This window comes from Lepidochelys kempii, chromosome 1 (genome assembly GCF_965140265.1).
Source record: "Lepidochelys kempii isolate rLepKem1 chromosome 1, rLepKem1.hap2, whole genome shotgun sequence".
NCBI classification, from domain to species: domain Eukaryota; kingdom Metazoa; phylum Chordata; order Testudines; family Cheloniidae; genus Lepidochelys; species Lepidochelys kempii.
In genome coordinates, this window is record NC_133256.1 from 298396613 (window position 1) to 298419259 (window position 22647).

At 43.2% G+C, this 22647-nt stretch overlaps 1 protein-coding gene across 2 annotated transcripts in view; it reads right to left on the reverse strand.

Annotated features, from left to right (window-relative positions):
• Nucleotides 1-22383, reverse strand: part of PNPLA8 (patatin like domain 8, phospholipase A2) — a 73993-nt gene extending 51610 nt beyond the window's left edge. The window contains exons 1-6 of one of the 2 annotated variants that reach the window (XM_073328075.1): nt 22102-22383; nt 18547-19754; nt 17990-18139; nt 14274-14425; nt 9995-10089; nt 5348-5519 (exon numbers count right to left, since the gene is read on the reverse strand). In XM_073328075.1, coding sequence (XP_073184176.1) covers nt 5348-5519; nt 9995-10089; nt 14274-14425; nt 17990-18139; nt 18547-19665 — 1688 coding nt within the window. In that variant the 5' untranslated portion in view covers nt 19666-19754; nt 22102-22383. The remainder of the gene's footprint in view (nt 1-5347; nt 5520-9994; nt 10090-14273; nt 14426-17989; nt 18140-18546; nt 19755-22101) is intronic. The other variant, XM_073328074.1, reaches the window with a different exon arrangement.
• Between the last annotated feature and the right edge of the window lie 264 nt (nt 22384-22647).

The following is a 22647-nucleotide window of genomic DNA, read 5'->3' on the forward strand; positions in this document are numbered from 1 at the left end:
GCATTGGCACAAAGGGTCCAGTTGACCCCCAGTCTCCACAGTTCCTTCCTTCTGGAAACTCTGATGCAGAGGGGTAGGAGGTCAGTTTGTGGAATGGGGGCATGTGCAACACATCTTGAAGAACAAGTTACAAAAGGTTAATACACTGGACCCTCGCTAGAACGTGGGGTTCGGGATCCATGCGCGGTATCGTGTTAACGTGGGGACTGCTTTACCATGGATCCCACTTTAAACATTTAAATTTGGGATCCATCACCGTGACCGCGCTATATGCAAATCCGCGCTATAGCAATGTGCGCTCTAGAGAGGGTCTGTTGTAACTGTTTTTTCTTCTTTGAGTGATTGCACATGTTCATTCCACTCTTGGTGACTCCCGAACAGTTAAACAAGTGGACTGGAGTTCATGTACACAAAGACTGCACTATAGTTCAAGCAAATTTGGCATCATTTCTTGAATACTGAATGGTGGCATAATGGGAGAAGAAAGTGTGCACAGATGACCAGGTTGCTGCTTTGCAAATGGATAGGGATCTGTGCTAGGGATCCCCTGGAGGATATTTGCGATCGTGTAAAGTGGTCAGTCAGCTTGCCTGGAGGAGAGACACCTGCAAGATCATAACACAAAAGGATACAAGAAGTTATCCAAGATTAAATCTTCTGTGTGGAGACCTTTCTTTCTGTCTGCTATGACCACGAACAGTTGGGTGGACTGCCAAAACAGTTTGGTTTATGTAGAACAATAGTGCTGGTTTAACATCCAGTATGCACAGCCATTGCTCAACCCTATTTGCATATGGTTTGGGGTAAAATACAGGCAAGTAAATGTACTGATTGATATGAAAATCTGAAACTACCTTAAAGAGAAACCTCAAATGAGGGTGTAAATACATCTTATCTTTAAAGAAGACTGTACAGTGGTTTGGATGTGATGATGTGCAGTTTGGAGACCCTTCTGGCAGAAGTGATAGCAATTAGGATAACCACATTCCAGGAAAGGTATGATAAGAAGCACATTGCTAGAGGATCCCATAAGTTTACACAAAACTAAGTTCAAGTACCAAGGGGAAATGGGCTCCTTTAGTTGAGGGTAAAATTTTTCCAGGCCTTTAAGGAATCTAATTGTAATTTTGTTATTAAAAACAGAACAGTTATCCATGTGAGGGCAGAAAGCTGATATTGCTGCCAGGTAAACACCGATAGAGGAAAACTGCTAAGTTTGTACTATTTCAGGTGCAGCAGATAGTCGAGTTTTTGCTCGACTGACGAATGCAGCAGTGAGACTCTTTGGTTCCCTGTAAGCTAACCACCCTCCCCTCCTCCCTTCGATCACTGCTTGCAGAGGCAATAAAGTCATTGTTGCTTCACATTCATGCATTCTTTATTAATTCATCACACAAATAAGGGGATAACTGCCAAGGTAGCCTGGGAGGGGTAGGGGAGGATGGAAGCACCAGGTGAGGTGGTGGAGGAGGAAAGGACAAGGCCACACTGCACTTCAAAACTTATTGAATGTCAGCCTTCTGTTGCTTGGGCAGTCCTCTGGAGTGGAGTGGATGGGTGCCCGGAGTGCTTCCCCCCGACGTTCTTGGGCGTCTGGGTGAGGAGGCTATGGAACTTGGGGAGGAGAGCGGTTTGTTACATAGGGGCCGCAGTGGCGGTCTGCGCCTTTCCTGCACCTTAACCTTACGCCGGAGCATATCAGTTTTATCCTCCAGTAGTCTCAGCATTGCATCCTGCCTCCTTTCATCACGCTGCTACCACCTCTCCTGTTGCTCTAGCCTCCTGTCCTTGTGTTCATTTTGTGGTTTCCTGGACTCTGCTATTGTCTGCCTCCACGCATTCTGCTGGGTTCTTTCAGTTTGGGGGGACTGCATGAGCTCAGAGAACATTTCATCGTGAGCGCGGTTTTTTTGCCTTCTTATCTGCACTAGCCTCTGGGAAGGAGATGCTAGTCGCAGCGTTGAAACATTTGCAGCTGTGGGAGGAAAAAAAGGGAGATTAAAATTGAAAAAGACACATTGGCCATTTAAAGGGAGGGGCTGATGTTTTCAGGTTAACGTGCAGCACAAACCCAACTAACTGCCCCTCCTCCCCCCCCCCCAAATTCTCTGGGATAATCACTTCACCCCTTCTCCCACCACGTTGCTAACAGCAGGGATGATTTCTTTTTAGCCACAGGCAAACAGACCAGCAGGAACGGCCACTTCTGATGTCCTCTTAATAAAATTCCCCTATTTCAAGCAGGTGACCATGAATGATATCACTCTCCTGAGGATAACACAGAGAGATAAAGAACGGATGTTGCTTAAATGCCAGCAAACACCAGGACCACACGCTGCAACGCTTTCTTATGCAATGATTCCAGACTACGTGCTACTGGCCTGCCATGGTAAAGTGTCCTACTATGGAGGATGCAATAAGGCTGCCCTCCCCAGAAACCTTTTGCAAGGGCTTTGGGAGTACCTCCAGGACAGCTTCATTGAGATGTCCCTGGAGGATTTCCGCCCAATCCCCAGACATGTTAACAGAATTTTCCAGTAGCTGTACTGGCCACGAATGCATCCCAAGTCTTCTGGGCAAATTAATCATTAAACACGCTTGCTTTTAAACCATGTATTATATTTAGAAAGGTACACTCACCAGAGCTGCCTTCTCCAACCTTCAAGGTCCAGGAGCCTGGGTTGGGAGGGTATTGGATCCAGGGTGACAGTTCCTGGCTGTAGTGGAGAACGGTTTCTCCGCTTGCCTGGTGTGCGCTATCTTCCTCATCCCCAAAATCCTCATCCCTATTGCGTGAGACTCCCCCCTTACAGGAGTCCATGTACAGGGGTGGGGCAGTGGTAGGGGCACGCCCTAGAATTGCATGAAGCTCATCATAGAGGTGGCATGTCTGGGGCTCTGACCCCGAGCAGGTGTTTGCCTCTTGGGTTTTTTGGTAGCTTGCCTAAGCTCCTTAAGTTTCATGCAGCACTGCTGCGGGTCCCTGTGATAGCCTCTGTCTTTCATGCCCTTGGAGATTTTTTCAAATATTTTGGCATTTCATCTTTTGGAACGGAGTTCTGATAGCACGGATTCATCTCCCCATACAGTGTTCAGATCCAGTACCTCCCGTTTGGTCCATGCTGGAGCTCTTTTGCAATTCTGAAACTCCATGGTCACCTCTGCTGATTGCCAAACAGGAAATGAAATTCAAAAGTTTGTGGGGCTTTTCCTGTCTACCTGGCCAGTGCATCTGAGTTGAGAGTGCTGTCCAGAGCGGTCACCATGGAGTACTGTGGGATAGCTCCTGGAGGCCAATACCGTCGAATTATGTCCACACTAACCCAAATTCGACCCGGCGATGTCAATTTCAGTGCTAATCCCCTTGTCAGGGAGGAGTACAGATATTGATTTTAAGAGCCCATTAAGTTGACAAAAATGGCTTCGTTGTGTGGAAGGGTGCAGGGTTAAATTGATCTAATGCTGCTAAATTTGACCTAAACTCGTAATGTAGACCAGGGCCTACACTAAGAGTGGAATGCACATGGGCAATCGCTTAAATAAGAGCTCTTAGTGATATCTTTCCATGCAGAATGTGCCACCTGGGTAAAGCTTCTGCAGTGATCCTATACCCCAGCCCAAGGTGATTAAAGTCACTTGACTCCATCTTGACTAAACCTGAAAATATGCAGGACTTGGACCACTAAAGCCACAGAAAATCATAAGCTGGTGAGAGACTGGACCTGTAACACTTCGTCACTCAGAATAGGCATCTTATGCCAATTCAAGGCCAACCCTGAAGATGCATATATTTTTCACTTCAGGCAAGGCTGTGGAAGAAAGAAGTTATTGTAAAATGTTTGCTCCACATTTTCATCTCTTTAAAATATTGAATGTGGAGTTAAAACAGCATTTGTTTTCAAGGATTAAACTATGTCCCTGATCATTTTCCAGATACTGAGGCAATTCAGGTATAATCTTCTACTAATAGACGTGACCTTCAAAGCAACAGTGGGGAAGACAGACTTCCCAGAATAGCAAGACATGGCAAATTCTCCATTATACTACTGAGTTTGGATAGCAAGTTGCTTCTACTTTATGTACAGTTGCAAACTTGCAGTCAGTAGATACTATTTGGTAGCGCAGATACGGTCCAGAGCATCAATTTTTTGAGACAAGCAAATGTGTCAGCCAACCTTGTGTATACCCTACCATCTACAGATGCCTGCTTGAGAGAAACTTGACTCACAAATACTCAACTGTCTTAACACAGACGCAATGCTGAGTTTTCTACAAGGAAATGTTATCATCGAGGGAGAGAGAGTTAGCAGCTGGTGAATGTGATCCTTTCTGGTAATGAATAGGGAGGTCTAGTCCATCTCAGCTTTAAAATGTCCTCTAAACAAATACTCAGTGCTTTCACCAGTAAATACTGGAAGATAATATTGTAATAACCAACCTCAGATGCTGACATAAAAGCTACTCAAAAGAGACAAGGAATAAAACAGAACAGGTATTGAAAAATCAGGATTAAAATGTATTGGCAAGTCTACATATGGAAGCTTGCCATTATTGTTTGATAGATAATCAATGTTATTTGTCTCTCATTAAGAGCCCAAAAGTTTAAAATTTAAACAACTTTCCTCCATAATGTTGATATAGGTTTTCTTAACTTTACTATTTCCAAAAAGCAAGCCACTCTAAATATACAATGAATTATGAATACTAAAACTATTTTAAATATGAATATGAAGCAATTTAATAAAAAAAAAACCTCCTGACATCAATATATAAAAACACTAAATGCATTTCTTCAACAAATGATTTCCTAACTTGTTATCTGTTATTACACACACAGAAAACCAACTGCTCCTCACTTTATAGACAGATTTTACACAGCAGCAGGTACATCTTTTCATCACAGTATGTTTTAGTGGATTTTTTCCTTTTCAAAGAAAAAGGCAGTGGGTAGGAAGATACATAATGTAGCATTTAAAATGGGGGGCGGGGTGCTTGACACAGCCTATTATTTCACTTTTAGCACTTTTCCTTAGGGAAAATTCACAGCATGTGGCCAGCAATATTTGTAGCAGACACGTAGTGAGACAGAATGAGCAAAGTTGGAAAGTATATGGGCATAAAATCAGAAAGCTGTATATCACAGCTCATTTTATTCCCTGGAAACAGAAGAATGATTGCATTAAATGCTTTCAGATACTTGGGCTAAATGGAAACATCAGCTATTTCGAAAGATATTGGTATAATGTATCTACCCTTTTAGAGCTGTGTTTTTAAACTTTTGCTTACAATTAAAGCAGCAACAAGACCACATATTTTCAAAAATGATTTAAAGTCCATTTTAACTTACTTGAGCATCTTTTCCCAGATATCACTGTCATAAAATGCATGGCTCCAGCCCATTTTCATTGTCCCAACAATAACATTCTGCTTAAACACATCTGATCCTAATTTGTGATACAGTTCCTCACATTCATCCAGAGGGATATGAAACAACCCCAACATAAATGCTAATATAGCACCTGAAAAAAAAATAAAATAAAATTTGATATGTAACTTGGGATGACACAATGATGCTGTATTACTTCTTTTAATATAATAAGTTTCAGAAGCCACGGTAATTCACATATTATAATATTTTCCTTTAAAAGGTATGATCAACTGACTTTCTTTTCACAGGCTCTTTTTTTGTTCAAAGAGTATATCAATTTGTTTGGAGGGACATAACTAGAGACAGCTTTTACTTTCAGCAATAAAATTACGGAAAGTTTGTAAAGAAACAATAAAATATACTGTGATTTATTATTGCAAAGAGTTACATAAAATAAATATGATATTTGTAACAAGTTAAGTCCCTTTTTTTATTTGAGAAGGCAACCTAATACGTGAAGTCTAGGCTACATGTAACGGCCTAAAATCAAATCATGATGTTTATTTTTCACTCTTTACATACAGAATGTCTGACAAACTCATCAGTTCAGTAAAGATACTAAATAAATATGTAAAGATTCCAGGAAAGCTCGGAAAAATTAAAAGCTTTGTAATATATTTATCTGCAACTGATTTATAGTTAGCCATTCATTCATAGTGTCACGTAGTGTGTATCAAAATAGCCTGACCCTGAACTGCTGAGAAAAAAGGTTCAATGATATTTGAAGAGCATGCTTGCAGAGTACCACCAAATGGACTTTAGACAGTGCTGACATGTGTATCACAGCAGTGGCTTTAAGGGCAGGGCCAGGATCTATGACAGATGGAATTATTATTCTAGAGTCACTCTGCAGCTAGCACAAAAGAGAAGCATAGACGTATGGAAGTGAAGCTGAGCTCTAGTCAGATGCAGAGTTTATACTACGGTAAACCAGACGATACTGCAAATGTGGGTGAGGACACAAATAATCTATACACTGTATAGACGTTAGGAATCTGGGTATAAAATAAAATTAGACTCAAATTGGTGCCGTTCAGGAAAAAATAATGTAAAACTACAGATATTCAAAAAAAGGGGAAATATTGGGACACCAGTAATGTCAAAAAAAATGCATACATATAAAGAACAGCAGGACCACAGATTAGATATGGACTGGCAATGTGATATTATGACTGAACCTCTCCTCCCACCTCCCCCAAAAGAGTAGAGGCACAGTATCAGGGATAGGGTGTTAACAATTTTCCTTTATAAAAAAAAAATCACGAGACAGATTTTAATTTGACCAGTAGACAATTAAGATAGTGGAGAGAGAATTTAGTAATATCTGAAGAGTTTCAATGCTGGTGAGGGAGAAAAATTGTTCAGGAGAGACAAAAAGGTACAAATTAGGAGTAATTAGATTAAACTGGGTAAAAGAAAATGTAGGCTCAATATTCCCCCCAAAAAGAGTCCTAGACATAACTGAGATATTTATTAGGAAATGTCTAATTAGTAGTCATTTAAAAGCTAGACTTCTCATAGTAATAGAAAATATGTAATAGGGAAAAATCCTGCAGTCACAAATTAATATTATCCACAATGCCTGGTCAGGTCAGGCTGTACTGTAGCCTGCTATCATAATGGCAATAGATGGTACCATCAGTGTCTGGCCAAAGTCTCAGGAAGCACCAATGGCTTTGGATGGACAAACACGTTGGGAGTGTAGTGCAACAGCTGATGGAGGAAATGCCATCTAAAGGCAGAAGTATTCAATTACGACTTAACCAGTGCAGCCACAAACCTGAGGTAAGGCAATTGCAAACCACCTTTTATATTTTCTCTCACAAGAACTATCATGGGAGAACAAAGGTAACATGATCCATGTGTGGTGCTGGATGGTGAGGAACACCCCTCTCCCTCCCGCCCACTCCCCGCATACACAGGTCCAGACGGCATGATAAATTACAGTGGGAAAGAGGTTCTGACCATATAAAAGAGTACTGCTTGCAGTTATGGTGGTATACCAAATCCTTCAGGAAATAGTGCCTGATATTTGCTCCAAGGTAAAGAATGACCTGAACTTTCATAAACTAATCATCAGAGTAAAGTATATATAAATGGAGGATTACTATTGTGACCAAAGAAATGGAAAGATGTAAGATAGCTGTATGTGGAACCTCAAAGCTATGATGGAATGGTAGAGGTCATTTCAGGATGATAAATGGTAGAGGTCATTTCACATGCTTTCTTGGATCCTGAAGAGTAACAGAAAATGGAATTATATTGATCTTATCCAAGGAGACATCCAAGTGTGTGCTTCGATACAACCCATCAAACAACTGACTCATTATAATTCGCCTTTGAATTAAACCAGTTAATATGTCGATCATACAGGTTTATGACCCAGCAGCAGCAGCTGACGACGCAATTCATAAGTTCTCCACATGGTTTGAAGAGACACTCATTCAAAACACCAAGCAAAGACATCACCCTTGTAACTGGGAACTTAAAAGCAAAAATTGGAGCTATATGTTGTCCTAAAAAAGGAATGGGAACAATGGTCTTTGTTTACAAAATGAGAGAGGAAGGCTCCAATCATCTGGTCATTACAAACACCAAATGGGAGGTCAGCTCAGAGTGTGAAGTTAGGGATGGATTAAGAAGGCTTCCAAAAATTGTGCTACGATGTCACCAGTATTCAGACATGAATAAATAGTCTTTACTTGAAACTGCCTATTAGATCTGGAAGTTCTCTCTAATATTTATGATTCAACTCAGTACTTCCTCATGGAAAGTTAAACTGCAATATTTCAAGTTGTGATGCCTGCTAATGTATTTTGGGAACAGATTACATATATATACAGAGCAGGAGAAATGACGTACTTAAATTTCTAAAGTGAAGAGTACTGTTTTGTAACCTAACCTGTATTGTGTTGTAACCTACAATAGACCACTTACATCAGCCTTAATAGTATTACATTGTTACTGACTGGACATTACTTTTTGAAAAGTGAACACCAGGGTGATTAATTGGTCAGTTTTGGCCTTCTAAAAAATGGTTTGGAACCTTTCTTCTTTTCTAGGGAGAAGCATCAGCCCACCTCTTGAGGTTGTTTTCTAAATCAACACATGGGGTAGTAGTAGGAGCTCCTGAAAATAACACACTGCTGTTTGAACAGTAGCTTAAGATGTACAGCATGGATGGTCAAAGAAGCTTTGGTGCCCACCCTTAACAGAATATGGCAGCTTAGGCAAGAAATACCACCTCCCGAGAATGAGAGGATTATGGTGGAGATCACTAAAGGGGAGATCAAGAGGCTGGTTGATGGAAAACCAATTCTATGAGGGAAGAGAAGACAAGGGGTGGAAGGAAACATAGGTGCTGTATCCTCTTCAAGTGGGTGGCAGATCAAATGGTTGCCAGAAGAGTAGTGACAAGCAGGCCAGGACAGCAGATTGGCATGGGACAAGAGGAAGAATAGGAGCTCAGCACTTCTCTGTAATTGTTGTGCACCCTGTTATAGTTCTCTCTTTTGCAGAGGAAACTGCTTATCTGCCCCCTCCCACAAGCTGCCAGATCTTAGAAGAGGAGCACAACTGCTTCCCCTCCCCTGGCCTCAAATTCACTGCACATCTTCAGCCTTGTCCCTTCAGGCACTTTGGACATCTGCTGCCTAGAGCCCCACTCCTGCTGATATACAGGAAAGAATCTCAGCAAGTAGCAAGGCTTTTCCCTGGACATGGGGAGGCAAACAGCTAAAATTAAAACTATTTTAAAAAAAGACCCAGATTACAAGTATGTTTACTATGACACTCACTTTTTAAAGAAAGAGCATGTTTAAAAAGAACATCAAGCCATGGTAATAATATGTACACATGATCATAATACATACTGTGCTGATATATTAATATATTCATGACAAGTCTTACCACTTCTCTCTTCTATACTGAGGTGCCCATTTTTAATCACTCAAACCTTATAACAATTATGATCCACATCAATAAAATTATGTGTTGATTAAGCATCTTGGAATGTGATGCCAAAGAGATAGTGGATTTCAATCCCCCTCCCAAAACAGCAAGACCCAGGAAACCTGCTAAATATCAAAGAAGGTGTACATACATAAGATATTAATATTATTGCATCTGTTACATTTGTTTTTCTATAGACCCTTTGTGGTATTGCTCAAAACCTGCAATATTCCTCATCAGTATTTATGGGACACCAAATATCTTGATAGCTAGGTGTTAAAGAGCACTTTCTTCAAAAATAAATTCCTCTCAGTTTCACGGCTCAACATAAAATTAGACGGAAATCATGTGGTAATAAACAAGCATTCTTTGTGTCACCAACATTTCTACTTGGCAAACAATTATAGCTATTTAACCTAGGTCTTAAATTACGCTGTAAATACAAAAGCAAACTTCTCAAAGTTGCATCCAGTTACCAAAAAATAAAACATTCCCCAACAAAAGAACTGGTTTACATTTATGAAGATGGAGTTGTTTTCCTGGGGAAAAAAGATTTTTTCATATTTTTACTTGTATTAAGTTTATCACATAAAAATCCATGTGAATACTAATTACCTGTGCTTACACCACAAACGTAGTCAAAAAGTTCATGAACAGGCTTTCCAGTAAGTTCTTCTAGTTTATGTAAAGTCTGAAGTGCTACTAAACCCCTGAAACATATTAAAGGAACATCACAGATAATGGTGGTTTGGTTACGCCTTACGCAGAACTAAACATGTATACAGTTTGAATAAGCAACAACTAAGACAGGACATAATAAGTCTACAAGGTTTTAATACAAGAGAGGAAGAGGAATTTTGTAGTTTGACAATTATAATGAGGAGTAGTATGATGCAATAAGAAAGGGGAAAGGTATAGGTTAAATACCAGTGACTAATGATTTTGGGTGCCTAACTTAAGAGCCCTTGAAGGAGCCTGACGTACTCCATGGTGCTCAGTACATTCTGAAAATCGAGCCAGACACCCAAATTAAGGTACTCAAAATGACTAGTCACTATTTAAAACCTGTCTAGAAAGTGTCCTGCAGGAAGCAATCTCTAACTTTCATTATCTTGAAACTAAAGTACAGGAATTATTATATCAGTTGATGAAACACAAATGGGTACCATAAAACTGATTTTATATTTTGATTACATAAGAAAATGCATTTTACTTTTACTTTAAAAAGTTGAAGAATTTTGCAGATTTGCCTTAAGACACCAAATAAAATTAAGTTTGCAAATTTTCTATTCCCCTGCTTTAGAAACCATACCATAAAAAATAAAATTATAATATGAAGACCTATAAGTCTTAGTATCTAATTTCTTAAAAATTAAAGGATTTACAAATAATTTTATACTGAAGTAAATAGAAATTTAGTCCCCGGTTTTCAGAAACTTAGTTTCTACTGCACAGATCTAACTCATGGGAAAAAAGGTCAAGGCTGCATAGTGAAAATGTAAAGCCCTCGGAAAATTAAAACGGAGTACAAAAACTAGAATATTTTATTTGGGTAGGATTAATGTCTCATAAAATGGGAAACAATCTGTTGTCATTCACCTTTATAGCTCATTGGTTCAAAACCAGACAAGATGATAGTGATTAAAAGAAACTAATCCTTGAAGGAAGCTTTATAATTTTTAAGCTCTTGGTTGTAAAAATAAATTCAGGTCCTAGTGGGCAGGAAGCCAGATTTCCCCCCAAAAGGCAACTGGCACTTCCCTTGGCACTCTGACCACTGCGTCTAAAGAATAAATAGGAAGAAACAAGTTTTCAGCCTGAAGATTATCCCTCTAGAGCAGAATTAAAGTAATGCGGCAAGATGTCATGAAAAAATACACATGCCCACTGCAAGTATATCTACTCTATGGATACATAAAAGACTTTAATTTCCAATATAGTTAATCTGACTTTTGTAAATAATAAAACTATGCAAATATTCAAATATTTGTATAATTGTAAAGCAGAAAAGTGAGTGCCTTTTGTTCAAACTACACTGGTATTTACATTTTTAATGAAGATTGAGCCTATCGCTACCTCTTTATGATCTTGAGACCCTGCGCTGCAGGCTTTGCGGGTCCTCTGCCAAAGCACCATAGTAACCTACAATTGTCTGAATTAAGACTTGACCCCCGCAAGTCTTATTCATGCTAAAAAGGGCTGAAGTAACAGTCCTTAGAATCTAAACTCCTTGTGGAATGAACCTTGTCAAAGATGTTTGTCCAGTTTAGAGCACACTATCAGTGCTAGATAAATTAAATATAGGATTGAAAAGAGCTACTGCATTATATAAATCTATTTTCACCATGTCAACTCTCTCAAGGCTTTTCCTTTTCCGTTGAAGTTTTCATGCTCTAAGTGGAATGGTGATTTTCTTTAGGAAAACATTAACAAAAATCAGCTGAGTAGCTTTGGAGTTATGCTAAAGGGGGGGACAAGGCATATCCTCTAAAAAAGAAAAAGAAAATGATATATATACTCAAGTAACCAAAACAGGACCTTAAAACTTGCCACGGACTTAGTCCTAAATAACTGTCTTTGATGTGAATGAAGAAATTTTACTCCCGAGGGCATTCTGTGCCAAAAAAATTAAAAATTCTGCACCAAAAAAAAAAAAAAAGAAAAATTCTGCACACAATATTTCAAAATTCTGAAAAAATTCTGCAAATTTTATTTGACAAATAAATGTGGAAGCTCCAGCATGGCATTGGGGAACACAGGCCACTAGCTGCACAGAGGTGGGAAATCATTGTGCAGCTCCTCCTCCCGCAGGGACATGGACTCAACGGTGAAGCTGCATCCAACCCTGACACAGCACAAAGGCCAGGCCTGCTGCAGAAACACCCAGGGGACCTGCTCCTCCATGCCAAGTGCACCAGGTGTTAGCAGGCAGGCTCAGCAAGGCAGGATCCAAGTGTGAAGGGGCTTAGAGTGGGTGGATCCAGGTGTGGGTTGAGAGGGTTCTGTGTGGGGGAATCTGGGTGCGGGCGGCTCAATGGTGGATCCACGTACAGGGGGATCTGGATGCATGGGGCTCCTGGGGGGTTACTGTGTGCAATGGAAATGGGACTCTGAAGGGGGGGGGTGGGAGAAGGTGGCTGAGGCTCAGCAGAGCGGGGATCTGGGTGTGGGGGGGATGGAGCTCAGCAGGGGAATCTGGGTGTGGGGGGCTCAGTGGGGGTAGGGTCCAGATGCTGGGGTAGAGGACTGGGGATCCATGTGCAACTGTTTGGGGCTCGGCAGGGTGGGTATTTGGGTGTGGGTGGCTCATCGGGGTGGTCCAGGTGCAGGGGGAGTGGGGCTCGTCAGCAGGGTTCTGGGTGCAGGGGAGGGGTGTGAGGGTCGGTGGGAGGGTCTGAGTATGAGGGGGTCTGGATACACAGGATTGGGTGGATGGGGGAGTAGCTCCCTGTACAGTGATCCCTCCCCCTGCACCTGAGCAGCAATGGGTGCAGGGGAAGGGGGTTAGGAAGAGTTTTCAGAGCTTCCAACAGCCAGGGAGAAATCTGTGGGTGGATCTGACACAGCCCCAGATGCTGTGCAGAGGAGGAGGAAGTCCTGCCCTCCCCAACCCAGCTGGGACTAGCAGCTGAGCGCAGGATAGAAGCCACTGGCTGGGTCTTACCCAGTCCCACCCCTGGCCCACAGTGATTTACTTCTCTGCTAGCTGCCCTGGACACCAGAAACATACGGCTTGGGAGGGTCACATAACCACTCTTGTGGTTTCCCTTTGCTTCCCGTCACAAAGTCATTTTTTTGCAGGGAAGCAAAGAAATCTGCAGTGGACAAATTCTGTGCATGTGCAGTGGTGCAGCATTCCCCACAGGAGTAAGAAATACTGTGTACCTACATCTATAAGCTACTGAAACTGAACTACAACTGCCCAATATTTCACTTTCCATTGGGGATTATCTGAAACCCAATTTTTTTGAACATGTTTGAAAACACTTGTTCTTTTTGAAAAATTTGGGACCCAAACCTGCAAACACTTGTGCACATGCTTAACTTCATACATGTTAGTAGTTTCACTGAGTTCAATGAGGCCTCACATATGGAAAGTTAAGCATGTGCATAAGTGTTTTTAGGATTGGAACTCTAGTAATCAAGTAAGTTAGGAAGAGGAAAAGAAAAAAAAAAAAAAGATCAGTGATGGTGGTGGAAGAGGATGCATGAATCAGTAGGCCTTTAAATAGTGCTTTCTTCGCCACACCATTCATTCTTCTGTAGAGGACAATACCAGATGAGCTGCTAAAACAGAATACCTGAAAAGCTGCTACTTGCTATACCCATTGAGAGAGAGTAGTGTACTTTTGCGTTATCCTTGCTCCAGGAACTACATGTGAATTTGTTTGTCTTACTGTGAGTTTAGTACCACAAACAAATACTTGTGGTACTAAACTTGTGGCATTTTTCATTTTTATACCAATTTTGAAGTTTTGTAAGCTGATTCTTCCAACGAATTAACAACTACACACTCTAAACAGCATAATGCATGATGGAACCCTTTAAGATTAAAAAAACTAAACTGACTTTTTTACAATGTCTAATCTCAGGTATCAGAACTATTAAGATCAATCATAAATTAAGAACGGAAAGACTTTTTACAAAAAGAATCTTACATTTGTTTCCTTTACTTGCCTCCATAAACAAACTAGGGGCCCATTCCCACAAACACTTATGTACATAGTTTACTTCACACAGGTGAGTTATCTTAGGGGGATCAACTGGACCATGCACATACGTAAAGTTAAGCACACACACAAATGTTTGTAGAATCAGGTTCTAGAGCTTAGAGTTTGACTGCAATTTTACCTACATTTGCAGTTTACAAAGAGATAAAGAGTTTCTGTCATACCTTGTTCCTCCTCCATCAATAGTGAGAATTCGAATTCCCCAGGCTTTCACAGGGTCTGTATATCCAATTATAGCCAAAGCCTCCCTAACAGCAGCATGAAGAGTTTCATCAATTCCTTGTCTCAGCTGTAGTAAGCATGGAATTATTTTTTCCTACAGTTGAAATGAAAAAAGTTGTATTTAGACTAAGTGTTAACACCAAAAAACTTCCACTGTTAATTTACTACTTTAAAATCTAAATTTAAATGCAAAGTTTAATTTAAAATAGCTTTTTTTCCCCCCCCAGTAGATTTATTATCTCAGGGTGGGAATGGTAGGAAAAAGTCCAATACTATGTGTCTTGTGTATTCACGGGAAACTTCATATCACAGTGCAACTATCAAAAAATTCTAATATCTACTACAACTATAGCTACAGAGGTTTTAGAGTTAGGGTGTCAATTTTGGCATACTAGCTAAATAGCAGCTCAGGTTATTAAATAAGTCCCTTTTTGGATCTGGGCCAAAGCATGACAATCCTCAGCATTGCAACTCCTGAATTCTAGTCACCTAGCCACACACTGGAATTGGCAAACCCTGCGCCAGACAGCTAGGCTCCTTATACAATGCATGGAAAGAGAGAGAGGTGCCTGAAAATGGGATGCACAAAAACCAGCATGCTCAGCGGGCACATGCGTAAATTAACCCATATCAGACACTGAGGAGAGGGGAACATCCTACGCCCTGCCCCCCTCAGGGACTTAGGAGCCTCTCTCTGGGCTGGAGGGAGGTACCTATCCCTGGGCAGCGGGTGGACACCTTTGGAGGGGCTAGCCTCCTGGCTCTGCCCCGCCCTACACAACGCCCAAGGCAGAACCCTGAGGCACCCCCTGCCCTGCCTTCCACAGCCAGAAAAGCCCAGGGCCTATCAGAACCCCTTCCCCCTGCCACTGGAGGAGCCCCAGAACGGCCCGAGCTGCACCAGCAGGCCTACCTGAGCACCGGCCTGGCTGTGCTGGCAACCCAACTACGCTGGCCCCAGCCCAACCACGCTGGCGCCGGCAACCCATGCAACCCTGGGCCGGCCACAGCTGCACTGGCTGACCGACTCGAGCCCCAGCCACGTCAGCCAACCGACCTAAGCCCCGGGCCAGCTCCAGCTGTGCCAACCTGAGCAGCCCAGCCCTGGCTTAGCCAGCCCCAGCAGCCCCAAACGCAGAGCTGACCCAAGCTACACCAGCCGGAAAATGGGAAAGGCAGTGCACCTTCCACAGCTACCCAACAGAAGAACGCTGAGCTTTTTATATACTCCATGCAGGTTCCGGGATGGCTGAGGAGGCAGTATCTGCTACTAAGCTTCCCAGGTTCATCAGTAATCCCTCTGGAGTCCAGGGAGATTACTGATGAACCCGGGAAGCTGAATAGCAGATACAGCCTCCTCAGCTGCCCCCGGAACCTGCATGGTACATAATAATAAACAAAAAGCCGCTAACAGTGTCCTGTGGCAGTGGCTTCGCCTTCCCTGGCCTATTATACCCACTGCCTACGTACCTATTGCACAGCTAGGAACCCTCTCCTGGAATTAGGTATCTTAGGTGCATAAGCCATTTCTTGAAAGAACAGCAGCGGCCCCTGGCTAACTCCACACAAAACAGCCAGGGGGTCAGGGTGGAAAGTGAAAGAGGAGAAGTCCCCCCTTATAACCTTTAGCTCAGTGGTCAGGATACTCATTGCAGGATGTGGAAGACCCTGGCCTGGATCAAAAAAGGGATTGGAACAGGGGTTTCCCATCTATCAGGGATATTCTGATGTGGGTCTCCTGTTGAAGCTGTTCCACCTTGGATAAACAATTAAATATGCATTAGGCTAGAGAGAACAACTGCAGTTCAGTGGCTAAGGCACTCATCTAAGAAGCAGGAATCCCCTGTTTAAATCGTGTTCTTTTCAAGCAGAGGGAGGACGTGAACTGGGGTTTCCAACATCCTGGGTGAGTACCATATACATTGTACTAAGGGTTATAAGTATGACCCTACCAAATTCATGGCCATGAATAACGCACAACAGACTGAAATCTGATCTCCTGCATGATACCTAGCTATTGTATGGGATGGGCAGGGCTGGGGGTACCCCAGCTGGGGACTCCCATCATGTGCTGGGCTCCAGCTGCTAGACCCAACTCAGTTGCGGAGGGATAGTACTTGCTCTTTACCTGCAGAGGCAGCTCCTGGGGCCGGTCAGACCCATCTCTGGGCTCTGGTGAGCTGGGTTCTGAAGGCAGCGCAGCTGCAGAGATATTATAAGGGAGGGGCAGGACTGGGGATGACCCATTTGGGGGCTCCTAATGTGCAACGCGCTCCAGCTGCTAGTCCCAGCCAGGCTAGAGAGGGATGGGACTTTCACTTTTCCTAGTGCAGCCAGGGGAGGTTCCTGGATGTGGATCTGACCCAGCCCTGGGAGCGGCCTGTGCAGGGGAACAGGAAGTCCTGTCCCTCCACAGCCCTGCCGGGAATAGCAGCCGAAGCCTGGAGCACAGTATGAGACCCTGGCTGGGGCACACCCATCCCTGTCCCTCCTCAGCTCTGGGCTCAGAAGTTCAAGGGGCCTTCTGCTGGCTGTGGGAGGGAGGCGGGATGGACCATAGTGTCCCCCTGATCATGGGCGGTCACCCACCCATAAGGCAGGCCCTGCTCCCCAAAAAAGGGGCAACCCTGCCTTATCCTGTGACCCCCCAACACACCACCATAACCCTCTTTTGGGTCGGGACTTCCATGGTTACACCACCATGAAATTTCAGATGTAAACATCTGAAACTGGCTATTTAAAAAATCCTATGACCATGAAATTGACCAAAAGGGATGATGAATTTGGTAGGGTCCTAGTTATAAGAGTAGCCTCCTTCTCCCCCATACCATTTTGTGTGGAGTTAAGGGTGCTATAAGCACACCTTCTGGATCAGGCCCCGCAGACAAGAGGCGGGGAACACCTGTCTCCACCTGGTTTGATAACTGTGCTGGGGCTTAGGTGTGAGATTAGGCATCTGGAAGCCTGCCTGACGCAGTGGTACACATGACCAGAGAGAAACTTAGGTACTTACTGAGTTTAGATGCCTACAGGGTTAGGGGAAGGGTAAGTGGGAGTTTTGTGCATCACAGTAATGCACAAATCTGGGCCATTCTTCCTTTTGTTTTGAACAGGTATTCATAGTTTGTTATAAACTACAATGCCAAAAGCTAAGGTGTTTATTAAGACAAAATAAGGTGCACTCAGACAGGAAAAGCCTTCAAATTATTTTAGTAGTATGACAGAACAGAAACTTTTCTTTGTACTGAATAGTCTATTAGGTTTATTACTACTATTCATTATTTGTATTACACAAGCACACAAAGGACCCCAGTTAGGACAGGGGTTCTGTTAGGGCACTGTACACTGTATTGCTTTGAGAACTAAAGAATTCCTTAACAGTTAACGTATAGGAGAATTAAAAGTCCAAGGTTTTCTCCAAAGCAGATACTGACTGCCAATCATCATGGCTTACATATGTATCTCTTGGAGGGAATACATTAGCAATAAAAAAAAAAATGAAGATACTCACATAGTACAAGTATAAGATACAACAGTTTAAGAAGAAAAAAAAAGATCGATTATACATTTATCTATTTTATGATAAAACATCTGTCATTACAAAAAATACTTGTTATCTATCTGTAGTTGATAGGTTGAGAGTGAAAGTGATTTGTACCTTAATAGCAACTCCTCTGGTTTCTGGAAATTCCAGAAGATGGTAAGTCAATTCTTCAATCCTGTTAATAGAGACTCTTCGGTTAGAAGATCTTCGTAAGGCCTGAACTAAAGCCCGTGTTCTGTTATCAATACTCACTCTTGCAATTATCTAAAGATAAAGAGATATGTATATTAAGAATATGAAACTGCTCCAAGAAGATATATACAAATCTTGACATGACTTTTTTCAAATTTTTGTTTTCTTAGATTACTCCAAGAAGAGATGAATGGCTTATAGTAGAATACCACTAGAGGCTTCAAGGAAGGTGGCTTTTCATTTGTTTGGGGTTTTTTTACTGAACTGATCTCTGGTTCTTCATTTACGTAAATTAGAAGAGCCTACTATAAATCTGGCTCACAGTGACAGTCCTTCAAATATCTTGGTTCAATGTTTCACCTATGCAGGTGAGATTTCAATATAGCTTTGAAATTATAACATTATAAGGCTATAACATGCCTCTGACAACTATAGCAGCTAAAAAACCCGGTATTTGTAAACACTAAGCAAATACTTGCCTTTTCTCTCTGAAGAGACAAACGCTTCTCTTTCCCTTCTGCAGTTTTGATCTCTTTGCTGCCATCCTCTTCATCTTTCAAAGACTCTTCGCGTTCTTGTAGTTTATCTTCTGAAGCAGTCTTTGTCTCAAATCTCAACTTGGGGACCAGACTGCCTACATAACTGTCTACAAAAGCTTGTACACTGTTACTAGGGTATGAAAGGAAGCTTGCAATGCTCTTTTTAGTGGAAGTTGGAAGAGCAGTATTTGTCTTGTCAGCACCTTGAATCTCAGCTGCAGAAATTAAAGCAGATGCTGAACTCATCCTATTTTCATTACTCATTATGTCACTTTCTGGTGAATCAAGTTTATTTCTGAGTTCGTTCTCAGAGTCTTGTAGAAAAGCATTTCCTTTTTTCTCTTGATCCATAACAGTATTATTCCCAAAGTACCAGTTGATATGATTTGCTAAAAAGTTGTAAGTCTCTCCAAAATTTGTCATGAAGTAGCTTACATGAAAAAGGTTGTTTTTAATATCTACGGAATCTTTTAAAGTATCTTGATTAGTGCCACTTCTACTTATCAATGTAGACTCTGAGTTTTCATCTGTGTGAACAAAGTTCTTTACAGCTACGCTGTTGTAATCTCCCTGAGCTCCAGCACATGTAGTTTGTTTATCATTTTCTAGGTTTACCTTGAGATTGTTTTCCTGAACATTATTTTCAAATGCTTTCCCCAACGTGCCAGAGTTGGGCTTGAATCGAGCTATTCGTGCAAGCAGTTCACTGTGAGTGCCAGAAACAGCCTTTGAAACAGATTTGAAAGTGTTCTTAATTCGTGACATACGATTATTCACTTTTGTTAGTCCCTTGGGAGAAGAAGTGCTATGTTTAGAAACTCTATAATACAAAAAGTCATGGCTATAAATGTGTTTACTACACTTCCGTGTTTTGCTTCTGGTCCATTTACATTGAGTTTTGCCTGTATGAAAAACTCTAAGTGAAATACCATGACTAATCCTCCAATAAAGTTTAGGTCTACACAAGTAGTACAGCTGCTTGTTTCTCTGCTTCCCCCAAAGGCTTCTTGTGTTAATCAGGAGATAAAAATATGCATTTAAAGGCAAATTAACTGACATTACTTATAAATATTTATGTATTTCATATGTTGCTTCTTTACTTCACTCCAGAAAGCTTATCTCAAAAAAGTCACACTTCATGATGTTACCTGAAATGGAAAAATATTAGTAAATTAAAATAAAGATTAGGAGTAGTTTACAAATGAATACAATTTAGTTCTCTTTCTACTTAAATAGGGAACAAACATATGGAAATGAGGTAAGTTCTTAGGGGTACTATATTGCTCAGAGTATTTGGTAATGACAGGCAGCACTTTCCCACTTTAGGTTATTAGTTTAAATGCACCCCAAGGCAATAAACAGCAACTCAAAACATTTGGTTGCCTATCATAGAATATCAGGATTGGAAGGGACTTCAGGAGGTCATCTAGTCCAACCCCCTGCTCAAAACAGGACCAATCCCCAGCTAAATCATCCCAGCAAGGGCTTTGTCAAGCCTGACCTTAAAAACTTCTAAGGAAGGAGGTTATACCACATCCCTTGGTACCGCATTCCAGTGCTTCACCACCCTCCTAGTGAAAAAGTTTTTCCTAATATCCAACCTAAACCTCTCCCACCGCAACTTGAGACCATTACTCCTTGTTCTGTCATCAGCTACCACTGAGAACAGTCTAGATCCATCCTCTTTGGAACCACCTTTCAGGTAGTTGAAAGCAGCTATCAAATCCCCCCTCATTCTTCTCTTCTGCAGACTAAACAATCCCAGTTCCCTCAGCCTCTCCTCATAAGTCATGTGTTCCAGTCCCCTAATCATTTTTGTTGCCCTCTGCTGGACGCTTTCCAATTTTTTTGCAGTGTGGGGCCCAAAACTGGACACAGTACTGCAGATGACGCCTCACCAATGCCGAATAGAAGGGAATGATCATGTCCCTCGATCTGCTGGCAATGCCCCTACTTATACAGCCCAAAATGCCACTGGTCTTCTTGGCAACAAGGGCGCACTGTTGACTCATATCCAGCTTCTCGTCCACTGTAACCCCTAGGTCCTTTTCCGCAGAACTGCTGCCTAGCCATTCGGTCCCTAGCCTGTAGCGGTGCATGGGATTCTTCCGTCCTAAGTGCAGGACTCTGCACTTCTCCTTGTTGTTGTTAGGAAATCACAAGGTAGCCCCCATACAGTTTCTAATAGACAGGTGAGCAGAGACCAAGGGTAACATGGAACGATCATCCCTAAAAATGATTTTTCCAGTCAAGGTGTTGCATGTGTTCTGTGAATAAATAGTTGACTTTACACTTTAGTACTGCAAATCCAGCAGATTCCACCAATAAAAATAATATATTGAATACCTTTCACTCTGAATCTTATAAATCTCATACAACCTATACACAGAGATTTAACACACCACTGAAGCACCACCACTTCTGGAGTGAAATGCAACAGTTTGAAAAAATACTATACAATAGCTGCTATATCAGCTGAAACTGTAGGAAGAACTTAGGCAGGCAGATCATTACTCCAACTAGAATTTGGCCCAAACATCAGGGTTTAACACCTCTGTTCTTGTGAGTACTGCCATAAGTAGCCAGGACATGGTTTGCAAAAGCTGAGGAAGCCATATTCTGAGGTGCATGGCTGCAGGCAGGTAAGTGATTTACATGCACAGCATACAGATACATAGACTATGTGTACACAGAATACAGAGATACGGTATACATGTACACACATTCATACACAGTATAAATACAGAGACAGGTACACATAGGTGCTACTTAGCTATCACATACCCAATACATGCTACAAACACAGTGACAAGAACAAAAGTCACTCACTGATGGTATAAGCACCACAACATACAGACAGGGCACGCACATTGTATAAACACAGAGACATACGTACATGATATACAGAGGACATGATACATGGCATATGCACATACAGGACACAAATATGCAGTCTAAACACAGTGACATCACACACACTCAAGATAAACATGGTCTAAACACGGTGATACACACAAACGCAGGACAAAGTGATAGGCACGGAGGAACATGAGACACACGCACGTAGACACAGTGCCACACGTGGTATAAACATGTAGCGTGACACGTGGGGCGGAGGGAGGACACACGGGGAAGAGGGCACACCTCGGGATATACACCCCGTGTGCCATGCAGGGCGGGACAGAGGGCACAGCCAGGGATACACGCGCGCACACACACAGAGTGACACACGGGGCGGGGGAGGGGGGGGCAGAGCACACCCAGGGATACACGCGCAGTGTGATACGCGGGGCTGGGCAGGGCACACCCTGGGGATACACCCACCCTGAGACAAGCCTGTCAGTCTCGCTTGTTCGCCCTCCCGTCCACAGACGTGCCTGGCACAGTCTCTCGCCCGCCCCGAGACGCGGACCGCCCAGGCCCAGGGACACACGCCCGGGGAGCCGGTCCGGCAAGAGTCCCGGCCCGCGCTGAGCGGAGCCCGCTGACACTTACCCCGGGGGGACCCGGCCCCAGGCTGGCGCGGGGTGGCACCTGTTGGGCGACGTTCCCGCCTCGCTCCGCTCCCCTCTCGCAAGACCCTGAGGAGGCCCCGCGATCTGCTGCCGCCGCCGCCCCTCTCAGACAGGGCCAGCACCGGGGCCGTCCCTCCTGGCGCGCGGGCCGCGGCGGGGAAGGAGGGAGGCGGCGGGGCCTGGAGACCGGCTCCAAACAACAACACGGCTACGGGCAGGAACCGGAGGCACCCCCAACGCGCATGCGCCGGAACCCGCCGACGCTTCGCTCGCTGAGGGGCGGTGCGTGTCGTCCTTTCCGCCCAGCCCTGCGTGAGTGGCCCCGGCCCTAGGGCGGGAGGCTGCTGAGGGACGCCAGCCCGGCGCCGAGCTCAGCGCCCGCTCCTTCCCCACGCTGGGTGCGTCGCCCCGCGCAGGGCCGGTGTAACGGCAGAAACCGCAGCCGCCCAGGGCTCCCACCAGCGGATCAAACCCCGGGGGCTATGTGCAGGCTGAGCCCACCTGGCAGCCCCCGGTGGCTCTGTTA